General features: G+C 36.6%; 2 protein-coding genes across 2 annotated transcripts in view; one reads left to right on the top strand and one right to left on the bottom strand.

The window, feature by feature from the left end:
• Window positions 1–5,923, top strand: part of LOC127436701 (solute carrier organic anion transporter family member 1C1-like) — a 51,258-nt gene extending 45,335 nt beyond the window's left edge. The window contains exons 13-15 of the mRNA XM_051691008.1: window positions 744–808; window positions 909–1,026; window positions 2,992–5,923. Coding sequence (XP_051546968.1) covers window positions 744–808; window positions 909–1,026; window positions 2,992–3,232 — 424 coding nt within the window. The 3' untranslated portion in view covers window positions 3,233–5,923. The remainder of the gene's footprint in view (window positions 1–743; window positions 809–908; window positions 1,027–2,991) is intronic.
• A 2,373-nt stretch (window positions 5,924–8,296) lies between these two features.
• Window positions 8,297–12,762, bottom strand: LOC127436702 (B-cell receptor-associated protein 29-like). The gene is made up of 8 exons (XM_051691009.1): window positions 12,606–12,762; window positions 10,972–11,073; window positions 10,794–10,894; window positions 10,546–10,693; window positions 10,299–10,435; window positions 9,621–9,731; window positions 8,911–9,011; window positions 8,297–8,804 (listed from the first exon to the last, which is right to left on the bottom strand). The coding sequence occupies exons 2-8, from the start codon at window positions 11,061–11,063 to the stop codon at window positions 8,769–8,771; spliced, it is 726 nt and encodes a 241-aa protein (XP_051546969.1). The 5' UTR covers window positions 11,064–11,073; window positions 12,606–12,762; the 3' UTR covers window positions 8,297–8,768.
• Between the last annotated feature and the right edge of the window lie 209 nt (window positions 12,763–12,971).

The following is a 12,971-nucleotide window of genomic DNA, read 5'->3' on the forward strand; positions in this document are numbered from 1 at the left end:
GTTTAAAGACACTTTAGTTTTTTCCCAATCATTTTCCCACACTGGCCATAAAATATGTATGAATAAATAAACATAAAATAATTATATAATTTCAAGTAAGATATTAATACAATATCAATAATGATCGAATTACTTTCAAATATAAAAACTTAATCACTCCACAATCTACTGTAGATATATCAGAAAAGTGTGAATTCCACCTAAACCCCTTCTTATTAGGATTTGCTGGCAGAGATGCCATGAACATACAGTATTTCAATAGTATGTCTAATAGTATTAAATTATATTAAGTTAGTAATTTAAATTAATACTAAAGCTTTTAATTTACATGAACTTTTAAAATTATAAGCCTGAATGTTCTTGTTGTGGACCTATATAAAGTTACTTTCACATCGATATATTATCTATTTAAATATTTTCATCAAATTCAGATTTTTATTTTTGATCCCCCTCTACAAAATAACGGATTACTCTTGTATATTTATCCATGTTGTTTAAAATTTTTGTTTAATACTATTATCTTCCTTTAGAAAAAGTATCTGGGGAATTTGCTGAAATTTGGTTGGTTTGACACAGAATAACCCAATTGCAAAATTTATCTAAGATTATTTAAAATGAATGGATTTATCAGTTCGTGGCTGGATATTTTATTTTATAAATAAAGACAAACTCTGTCATGTTTCCTGTTACAAAATTCTCTAAATGTAGATAATACAGCTGTTTCTTCTTTTTTCTCATAACAGATGCATCAGGCCACAGCTCAAGTCAATAGCTTTGGGTTTTCACACACTGGCAACACGTACACTAGGTGAGAAACTCTTTGGTGTTTGGTGCTTTTGATGTTTTTGCTAAATTATTTTGAAGCCACTACGGAAATGATGGTGTTTGTACATGGCTGTGTTCCACAGCTGGAATTCCAGCTCCTATATACTTTGGAGCCATCATAGACACCACCTGTCTGAAATGGGGTCACAAGAAATGTGGTGGGAGAGGGGCCTGTCGTATCTACAACACGACTGCCTACAGGTAAACACTGATGTCAGAAAACGACTGATCCTTTACCAACACAGTTCGTCAATTTACATGTTGCAGCTCGGTGTTGAGGCTAACTAAAAGCAGCGATGCTACTAACTTGACATTTTTCAATAACATGACTAGCTCAGTTGTTTTCAAAATAGTGCCCGATTCACACAGCACACACGTGCCCACAAAATCAGTGCTGAACACAATTTGCATGAGCAATTCCAATCTTGCGAGGCAATTCTGAGCGCTATATAGTGAAGGATGCAGCAGACCGCCATGATTTGGACTGTGCAGCATCACTCCACTACTTTGATCCAGACCCCCGAATCATCTCTTTAACATGCTTGACTACACCATGCATCAGGATATATGCCAGGTTATTCATTATTCATGATCATTATTAAATTATTGTTTACTGTCATGAATGAGAGAAAATGTGTACAAGCATCCATTAAATAAAATTCAGTTTACCGCCTGCTTTCCTCGGGCGGTAATAGTGTGACGTTAATTGACCCTTCGCAAAGCCCTGCCTTAAAAGCGCTTCTGACCAATCCTGTCTTAGCAACTGTTGACCTGCCGCCATTACTCTGACTCGCGTTTGCTATTTTCCAGTGAAAGCCTATGGAAGTAATGTGTGTGAGTACATTTAAGCAGGATTTTCGAAATAATAAAAAAAACAATTAAAACATGTTGATGCCAGGTAATTTTATAATAGTGACATGAGTTACCTAGAGAGGATACCCTCAGTGTTTTTCTTTCTTTTTTTTTAAATAATCTTTAAATAAATCTGGAGGAGAGCATGTTATGGATTAAACTGTCAGCCCTCATATAACATCTGCAATGACACCTACATTTGCTCCAAGGTAAATTAAAGCTAATAATTGAACATTAATGTATTGATTCAAGTCATAATAAAAACGATAGTAAATAAACAGTTCACAGTATCAAAATAAGTGATGATATTATAAACAGCTGTTCATTTATGCTAATGTTATTAGATGTGTAATCACTATTAAATGATGTTTTTCTCTTTTCAAGTGACTGTAATAATCGTTTGCCTTGATTCTGATTTACAGTCTCCACAGTTTTTAATCAAATTACTGTGTAATTTAACAATTTCTTTTACAAAAACTTTCAGAAAAATATGCATTACAATGTCACGCTTCCTACCAGCCCATTCCATTTATGAGATTATTTTGCCAAAAACCACACCGAAATACTCGAACCAGCCCCGTATGGCACCAAAAATCATGCTACTGTCGAAATCACCGAGATCACATTTTTTCCCATTCTGTTGGTTGATGTGAACATTAACTGCAGCTCCTGACCCATATCTGCATGTTATGCATTGCAGTGCTACCACGCAATTGGCTGATTAGATGATCACTAATCAATAAGTATGTGTACAGGTGTTCCTAATAAAGTGCTCATTGATTGTAGTTACATAATACATATAATAGTTACATAATTACATTGGCCCCTTAAAAAGCTCTAATGTAGTTAACTACATTTTGTTTTGCTAACTAATTGCTGCAGCATGGTTTCAGTGTAGCTTCCCAAGCCTGTTGCAATGCTGTTTTGTTTTCCTAGCTCAAATCTTTAGGATATCTCTGAGCCTCCATTTTGCAAAACAAGCCAAACATCCCATTTTTATATTGATGCCAACAGTCTAAACAATGTTTGTCTGTAAGTTTAGCATGAATTTTTAATAAAGGTGAGTAAATCTTAAAATACTGAAAAACAACTACAAGTAATATGTAATCACGATTGTAAAATTAAACTTGTTCTCATATAAGATTGTTTTGATAACTGCATATTAATGTTACAGGTGCCAAGTCATTTAATCTATAATCTAATTAATTAAAAACATAAATCACTTTTATGTGAAATGACCTAGATTGTTTGTTCATGTCCAGATGTTTGAGTATAGTCAGGTGGTTAGTGTGTATTTTGTCCCTCCTCTCCCAGGATAGCATATCTGGGCCTGACCCTGGGGTTACGGACCGCTTCCTTCTTCCTGTGTGTGCTGGGGCTGGTGGTGTTACGACGGCACGTTCAAAAGCAAGAACGCAGCACGCTCGCCAACGGAGGCACGGGGGCCGTGGCCGGTGAACTGCAGGCCCTGAAGAAGGAAGAAAGAAATGGCTCTAGCTCGGACCAATGCCCACGAACCTCAGATTACGACCCACAGCGAGAGACCCGTCTGTGACACACACATAACAAACATGCACACACGCCCGGCGCAGGGAGCAACAAGGCCAAGATCCAGCATATTTTATTCGTTATTTCCATTTGATCTTTGGAATCATCTTTCTACTGGACCCATGTAAATGACGTGAAATAAGAAAAAGAAATTGTTGTTTTGATATAGTGAAATAATTTCTTGAATGTGACTGCTGTTTTTCAAAAAAAGAAAAGAAAAAAGATTGTCTTAAAAACGACCTGAACTATTTGGTTTCAAAACAGAGATGCTTTAGAAGTATCTTTTAAGGAATGTTTCACCCAAAAATAAAAATTGGAACGTTTACTCACCCTCAAGCCATCCCAGATGTGTATGACTTTCTTTGTTCTGCAGAACACAAACATAAAAATTCTAAAAGATGTTTTGAAGAATATTTCAGCTCTGTTGAGCCATACAATGCAAGTGAATAGTGACCATAACTTTAAAGCTCCAAAAAGCACATAAAGGCAGTATAAAAGTAATCCATAAGACTCCAGTGGTTTAATCAATGTCTTCTGGAGCATCTCATTGGTTTTTGAGGGAGAACAGACCAAAATGTAACTCCTTTTTCACTGTACATCTTGTCATTGCAATCTTAAGGCAGGATCGTTTCATTCACTTGCATAGTATGGACTTTCAGAGTGGAGATTTTCTTCTAAAAATCTTCTTAAGGGTGAGTAAATGATGAGAGTGTTCATTTTTGGGTGAACTACTCCTTTTAACTACAGATGCTGACTATGCCATCCTACTAGAAGCAGTGAAACATTGGATGTCCTCTCATTAAAGGTGAAGTGTGATTTTATTTTTATTAATTTTTTGTAACACTTCAAGAGCACCTATTATGGTTTTTAAACGTGCCTAATTTTGTTTTAAAGGTCTCATACAATAGACTTACATGCATCCAATGTCAAAAAAACACTTTAATTTGCTAATAATTTAAATTGCAGCATTACCTTTTTTTTCCCAGTGTCAAAAATAACTCGTTCAATGATCAGTTCTAAAGGATTCATTCTAAACAACTTTCAGAAAGCCTACTCTGCTCTGAATGGTCAGATGTCCCAGTCTGTTGTGATTGGTCTACAGCTTAGTTTAGTGTTTGATGGCGGGTCAAAGCTGTTCACGAGCAGCCAATGAAGACCAGAGGCGGGTTTTTTGTAACCAGATTACGAAGGTTAGTACAGGAAGTAAGCCTGGAATTACTGACGACTCGTTTCAGGTGTTCAGAATCGGTTCTTTCATTTTTGTGTTAATAACTCCATTTGTCATGCACTTTGAGTTTTGAAACTTTGCAGACTTTTTTACATTCACAAACAGCTATATAACACACTACATGAAAGGTAATATTTGAAAAACCATAATAGGTGCTCTTTAAGTAAGCCATTTGTAGTTTAAGTCCCCTGAAAAGTGTAAACACTGTGGTTCTACGGCACTATTAAAACATTGCTCTGTTTTTTTGAGCATGTACACCGCAACATTGGCTCAACCAATAGTGTGTTTGGGGCAGAGCTTTGAAATGTCATTATTTTTACGATTCCATTTGGTGCCACTAGGGGTGCAGAAAATGCACACTTCACCTTTGAATGGACCTTATTTACAATAGCGCCATCTTGAATTTTTGACTTTGTACAAGGATGTACAGTTGTTTAGTTTTTAGGATTATTCTGCAGTAAAAAAATAAATAAATAAATAAATAAAAAATCTTTCCTAGACAATTCAGTAGACAAAAAACTCCATAAAACAGGAGTTGTGGAAAATGATATGTGATCTATGAGCTTTATACAGTGCATGCCATTAAAGACACTAAGTCTATCCCTCACAGCAAGCCTAGTTTTCATTCATGTCAAAAATCTAATATGGTGCTACCGCGAATAAGGTCTATGCAGACGCTGACTTCACCATCCAAATAGGGGCAGTGAAACATTGGATTTCCTCTCAATAAAGCCATTGAAGTGCACAGGTCCTATGAGGAATAACAAGATTATACCTTTTGGGCCCAGATCCACATCCAATCGTAACTTTCTCTTATGCCATACACACAAATTGACCACGACACTGTGCTTAATATAGGTAGACCTTGGAATATGGGCGACAGGTTGACTACATTAAGGATATCCATGAAGGTCTCAAATTGTGTCTCATTTGTTTCTAACATATGAACCATTATCAGGAAGGGAGCGTACTGAGCAGTGCACTAAGAAATGCTCACCGTTGTGCTTTTCCGTGTCACCTGGCAGCAGTCCCTCCCATTTAAGAAAAGCGTGAGGAATGGTCCCGTACTGTGGGTTATCGAACAGGTGCATGATGCCATGGGTATGTAAGTAATCATCTACATGGTTGATGTTGTATAATGTGTGTGTATCTCACTTTGAGAGACGTTGTGTACATGTCGTTACGTGAGAACAGGTTCCTGTGCCAAAAAAAGAGACCAAAGAAGTGCAAGAAAGTAGTCAACATGGTCTACTCTCAGGTTGTTCAATCAGTTGTTCCTCAAATTTGCAAATAATTATTCTTTTATATACTTGTCTGGTTTCAGCTGGCAAAAGTTTTTCCTTTGTTCTTGGCACTAGAGGTTGGCTCTTGAAGTATTTGTTCATTTTGGGCAATTGAAGTTTACCAGTAACAACTAAAGAAAGAATTTTTATTTGTGACTTGTAAAGCGAATAAAATGAGTGGCATTTATTACTTGCTTTTACGTTAGGCAGTACATACATTTTTTGCTTGTTTTTTTGTTTTAGTTTTTTTGTATACTTATAAGTGAATATACTGATGTGTAAAAAAAAAATGCATTTGTGAAAATTAGATGCATTCTTTTAAAAATAAAATGATTTACTACAAATACAACTACTATTTCAAGAAAGAGCCACAATCAGTACTTTTTCGCTTTAATCGTGAAATCAAAATGGCAAATACAAATCACAGCAAAACGTAAACAACTCATCTGAGGCACTAAGGCAGGGGGTGTTTATGCACCCATTTTAAAATTATAAGATGATATTTAAAATAACTATATATACTTTGACAACAAGATAACGATATCACAAAGGCATAAACAATCCTTCTTAAGACATTTAAGAGCATTTCAAAGCTGCCATTACCTACCCTTATAAGCTATAAGTCAGGAATCACCCAATCATATAATCTATAAAATATTTGAAAAATTGCATAGATTTGATAACTTAGATCTTATAAATTCTCATACATTTTCCCTCTCCCTCTGAAGTGCTGCTCAGAATAAGGAACAGATAGGTCAATATCCGAAAGTCAGTTTTCCATGGAGTCTGAAAGACAGACAAGGAAAAGGGTGCGGAAGCCATGTGCATTGTAAATAGATCAATGTATTGACACAGCTCATACAGATTGGTTTTGAAGAACACCCACATGGTGGGTTACTGCTCATTCTTAGTAGAGTAAAGGTAAAACAATACTTCAACAGACAGGATTTAACAGACATTTCGTTTTTCTCTCTCGCAGCACAGAACAACTTCACAGTCTTTTAAAGTCTGAATTCAATTGTTTCTATTTGTTAAATATTGGTTGCTTGTCAGCGACTTGGCTTTTTTTAATGGTGGAACAGTCAAATAAAATATCCAGCTTTAACCAGTAACAAAGTGAACCTCACAAAGAACATGTCGAGATCACATTTCAACTTCAAATCACAAGTAAAATAAAATTAAGTCTATTTTAGGACCATTAAAGGAACAGTTCACCCAAAAATTTTAATTCTCTCATCATTTACTCACCCTCATGCCAACCCAGATGTGTATGACTGACTTTCTTCTGCTGAATACAAATATTTTGAGAAGAATCTCAGCAGGAAATAAGAAGCTCTGTAGGTCAATACAATGCGAGTCAACAGGGTCCAAAACTTTGAAGCTCAAAAGAAGCACAAAGGCAGCATAAAAGTAATTCATATGACTCCAGTTGTTTAATCCATATCTTCAGAAGTTATATGATAGGTGTGGGTGAGAAACAGATCAATATTTAAGTCCCTTTTTACTATTAATTCTCCTCCCTGCCCAGTAGGTGGCGATATGCACAAAGTATGCAAATCTCCAAAAAATGAACTTTTAGGAGATAAAACCGCTGAGGAGGGCTGTTTGAAAGTGGAGATTTATAGAAAAAAAGGACTTATCTGTTTCTCAACCACACCTATCATATCACTTCAGAAGATGTGGATTTAACCACTGGAGTCATATGGATTACTTTTATGCTGCCTTTATGTGCTTTTTGAGCTTCACATTTTTGAACCTTGTTGACTTGGATTGTGAGGACCTATAGACCCGAGATATTCTTCTAAAATCTAAAAAGCTGAAGAATGAAAGTCACACATCTGGGATGGCTAGAGGGTAAGTACATGATAAGAGAATTTTCATTTTTTTGGTGAACTGTCCCTTTAAGATTTTTTGCACTTTGACAATTGGATAATTTAGCTTAATTGTCATGAAAACAAAGTAAAAATGCTAAATATGATTTCCTATTTCTTCCTTTGATTTTTAGAGTTATTTTTGTCCTTGAACTTGACAAGTTTTGTGAGATTCACCCAACATTGTTCTCTGGTAGAAGTTGAAGAATCACTAGCACAGAAACAAAGCTACCTCAAATGAACTTTAAAATACATATTCTCATGTGTTAAATAAATTATCACTTTAATGGTGGCACAAACTTCAGGTCTGGTTTCAGCATTTGTCTAACAACTAATGGTATATGAACTCAGGTGTAAGTTACCTACCTCCGCAGTTTTGAGAACAAACATACTTAACAGCTGGCTATCACACTGTTTAACAGCCCAGAAATGGTCTCATTGTGATGTGTTTACCTATTACCTTTTGTTTATGTGTATACCGTTTTACTCTTAATTAAAGTTCCTAAAAATAACTAATGTAGCCTGTAATGTATGTGATCTCAAATACGGTTCCTTACGCAACCTGATGGACTCGTGCACATCGCAGATGTAAATCTTTGGACGTGAAATTTTTATGTCAATATTTGAATGTAAATATGGTTGACCTTTTTTTTTTTTTTTAAATGTAAGGCTACTATAACTACTAGAAATCATGTTAGCATGTTTGTTTATTTCTATGGCAGAGAATCGCAAAAGAGAGGGAAAATGACACAAGGTATATCAATGCAACACACAAGCATCACTTGATATGGCTTTGGCTCTCCTGTTAACACATTCATTGCACTAAATAGTTTTATGTAGCTACTGTATTACCAGACTTTCGAATGGTGTTATTTAACAAATTTGACTCCGTACCAAGCAGCTATTTCAAAATACAGTACTGCATCGCTTCAACCAGAACATCATAACCATAGAAAAGGAAAAATATTGATTGTTGCCCTGAAATGGTGCAAACTGCTACTTCAAATGTGTTGTGAGCAGGTAACTGGACAGGATGTGATGTCATGAATGGTTCAGACCTGAGAACTCATACCGTTTTCATTTCATACGAGTGCTACCAGGTGAGTTCATGTAGGAGGAAGACGTTCTTACAGCTTTCTGATGTTCGATGTGTCGGTTCTGCTAGTTATCTTTTTTGTCTCTGCTATCCAACTGATTCTAGTACAGAAAGACAAAACGGGTAAAAGGTGGTGCATTATATAAACAAGGATTTTGTAGCGGTCAGTTCATTCACTGTTTAAAAGTCATTGTACAGGTGTGTTACCTGAAGCTCTTGGTGCTCTTGAAGCAGGCGATCATATTCTTTGGTGAGTCCTTCTGTTTGTTTCTTCATGGCATCTAAATCTGACATGGACTTTTTCAGGGCTACATGGAAACAACAAATGTAACTTACAGAGCTGTTGTGCTTTAGATCATTCACAACTATCATGCTGTCTCACATTTTAGTGAAATTCTGAGACAGTAGTTTCCATTTTAGTATGAACTACTGTAGGTAGGTAAAGTTTGTCAAGACAAACTCTGATGTTGGCTCGGCAAAGCCTTGTGCGAAAGTTTAAACTAGTTTTAAAAGTTTTAATTTCGATGGTTATACAGACATAACAGTAAGACAAACCAACAGCTAGATAGATAGTCAGATAAACAGACAGATAGAGCAACTTCAAGCAGATCAAAGGCTTTTGTGGGTTTGTTTACAATTGAATTTTTGAAAGCTGGAGTTTGAATAAACAAGCATTCCACTGGCCTGTTTGAACATTCCATCAATGTAACTCAGTGGGATTTTCCCAAATTTGATCGTCCGCTGAGCGAAAACTGTCTGAAGGTCTGTGGTGAGTTTGGTGGATGTAGCTTTAAAGCTCTAAGAGGAGTTAGTGTTAGGATGTCTAGGGATTTTGAAAAAAACCCTAAACCAAGTTTGAAGAATACCAGTATGTTGGCTTTGTCAATATAATGAGTGTCTTTCAGGCCTGTCCTCACCATCTTTGCTGCTCTTCAGTTCTTCTGTTTGTCGCTGCACCTCTTTCTTCAGTCGTTTAATCTCTTCAGAGTCGTCTTTCTTTCCTCTGTCTCCTTTAGCATCTGTAAGAGCCTGTGGTGATAAAGATTTGTCCCTCTATCACTCAATAGTTTAAGAATGCGCCTCAAACTCTACCTCAAAACTCAAACAACATATTAACTTTTCCTCTTTATGATACGCATTTATCAGGATATAACTTAGATCATTCTTGAGCTTGAGGGGTTTTCCTTTGGGGTGAATCTCACAAAGAAACGTCCAAGCCCATTTCCAGAATTGTTTGTTTTTTTTGTAATTCCAAATATTCTCTATGGTAATTCTCAATAGATTTCCATTACTGTAATACAGTAAATGTACATTAATATTACTGTTTTACCAAAGGTTGAGCATAAAAGCTGTGCAACAAATACTACCATTATGTATAAACAGTTTACAAGTTAAATACAAATTTTTTTACATATTTATTTGCATAATGAGACTTGGAAGGACATACATTTAATTGTGCTTTCTTTATGAAAAAATATACACATGGTTTGTAATTATTATGCTAAACGTTGTTGTAATGATTTGGGGTGAAATATAACAGACATTGCTTGACATCTTTTGGTGAGATTCTCCCTTTTACGTTTGAAAGATTCAACCCTGTTTGAGAAGCTCATTGTCCTCCATGTATTTCTTGGCAGCTTGGTTTGCGCCTTCAGTTTGAGTCTGCAGGGCGGCACTAGTGCTGGTGGCCACGGCCAACTGGTTAATCAGAGTGACAACTCTCCTCATCACACTGTAGGGAACCAAAGTCGGATCACAAAAGACAGCAAAATGAAGCTTTAACAAAGTTCAAACAAAGCTCTAACATGAATTGACAATGCTTTCTGTAATACTGATGCTTACAGCCACAGAAAAAGCGAGAAGCCAGAGATGTAGAGGTTCCTCTGTGCTCGAAACAGCTTCATGTGCATGTGATCAAACATGTTTGGGTGCAGCTTGGCATCTTTGGTCTGGTCAGCACTAGAATACTTCCTCACCTCCCGAAGGGCATCTGAAAAGGGTTACCACATACAATACGGTTTACTCGAGTTACTGAAATCACCTTTAAGACGTGGAGAAAACACGACTATGAATGAAATCAAATAACATACCAAGAAACAGAACAATGAGGATTATTATCATGGTGAGGAATCCCTTGTTCCAGAACTGGGAAAGATGGTTCCAGATGCTCCATTTGAAAATACTATGCCATCTGCACACAGCACAATGCACATATGCATAACAGGGGCTCAAGGCTTTTGGGGAGTTATTTGGTTGAGAACATTTTACCTTTGAGCCGAGATAAAAGGCAGACAGAAGATGACAAGAACGCCGATCTCCACATACAGGAAAGATGCAACTGCAGTCCACTGCAAAGTCATCTTCTGTCAGCTGTACAACAAACAAAGGTTTTTAAAGCAATAGTGCATCCAAAAATTCCACCATCATTTACTCATCCTTATGTTGTTCCAAACCCGCATGACTTTCTATCTTGCATCAAACACAAGAGGAATTTTAGGAATAGTTCACCCAAAAATAAAAAAGCCTTCCCTCATGCAATCCCACAACTTTCTTTTTTCTGCAGAACACAAATGAAGATTTTTAGAAGAATATTTCAGCTCTGTAGGTCCTCACAATGCAAGTGAATGGGTACCAAAACTTAGAAGCTCCAAAAAGCACATGAAGTCAGCATAAAAGTAATCTTTACAACTCCAGTGGTTTAATCCATGTCTTCTGAAGCTATCTAAATGATTCTGGAGAATAGACCAAAATATAACTCCTTTTTCACTATAAACCTTGCCATCAGCAGTCTCCTTGGAGATCATGATTTCAAGCTTGATTCACTACCTATAGCGCCATCTAGCGCTCTACGCTTGCATCAAGCACTAGGAAGTGTAATCGAGCTTGAAATCATGATCGTGCCTATATACTGCAATGTCAAGATGTGCAGTGAAAAAGGAGTTGCATTTTGGCCTGTTCTCATCCGAAACTAATTGCATTACTTTAGAAGACTTTTATGCTGCCTTTATGTGCTTTTTGGAGCTTCAAAGTTTTGGCCATCATTCACTTGCATTGTTTGGACAAACAGAGCTGAGATTTTCTTCTAAAAATCTTTGTTTGTGTTCAGCAGAAGAAAGTAAGTCATACACATCTGGGATGGCAGGAGGGTGAGTAAATGACGTTTTTGGGTGAACCATTCCTTTAATGTTCATGCAACTTTTCCCAAATATAAAAGTGAATGATGACTGAGATTGCACATTGTGCCTAATTCCTTTTTGTGTTCCATGGAGGAAGGACAGCCATGAGGGTGAGTAAATAATGAATGATTTTCATTTCTAGGCGAACTAAACTTTTTAAAAAAACACATAAAATGTATCAGTCTTTCTTCAGGTCAGATAATGCTGTACCTAGCCTAAATCTACTTATGTCATTAATAATCATTAATAATGCTCGTATCAAAGGTCTTGTTCAGTGAAATTCACTTTGACACACGCAGAGTCTCTTGTGAAAGACTGTGTGAACTGTAAGTAACTACCAGGAACCATTTCCCTCATCTTATTTAAACAAATACAATAGAAAAACCTTTATTATTATCACAGTTATGCTACATAACACACAATAATACCATATGCTATGTACTGATAAGTGATCATATGAAACTTTATTATTATAAAATTAAGAGGTATAGTGTTATTGTAAAAAGATGTATACATCTTTAATACGGCATACATTAATTTGAGAAAGACTGAATAAAAATAAAGAGAAAACGTTTGGTCACACAGGAAATGAACATTCAGCAAGTCAATACGACAAACTCTTACAGCTAAACAGGAAACGCTTCTTGTGTTGTACAGTGACATCGTACACATAGACACACATATGTCATTTAAGTCAAAACTACAGCCGGTTTAAATATCACTTACGTCTTTAGATAAGCTACTGTGTAGTTTAGGACGATCGACCCAGAAGTAAAAACTTTACACAAAACTGCGGATGGACACTACTGTTCGCGCTCTCTGATGACTTCATTATCGCGCGCTCTTTCCATCATGCTGGTTGTGGCATGAACCTTCAAGTAGTAGCTGCAGGACGGAGACCTCCAAATGGGGGCGGGATCTCCCAAAGAGGGAGGGGTTACTCAAAAGGGGCGTGGATACTCCAAAAGGGGGCGTCACTTCCAAATCACGATTAAGGTTAGGGATCGAGTAGTGACAACTCTTGTCTATCCCTCACAGCCTCGTTGTCGTTCCTATTAAAAATCAAAGATGGCGCTAGCGTGAATAAGAATC

Source organism: Myxocyprinus asiaticus, chromosome 47 (assembly GCF_019703515.2).
Source record: "Myxocyprinus asiaticus isolate MX2 ecotype Aquarium Trade chromosome 47, UBuf_Myxa_2, whole genome shotgun sequence".
Taxonomy (NCBI): domain Eukaryota; kingdom Metazoa; phylum Chordata; class Actinopteri; order Cypriniformes; family Catostomidae; genus Myxocyprinus; species Myxocyprinus asiaticus.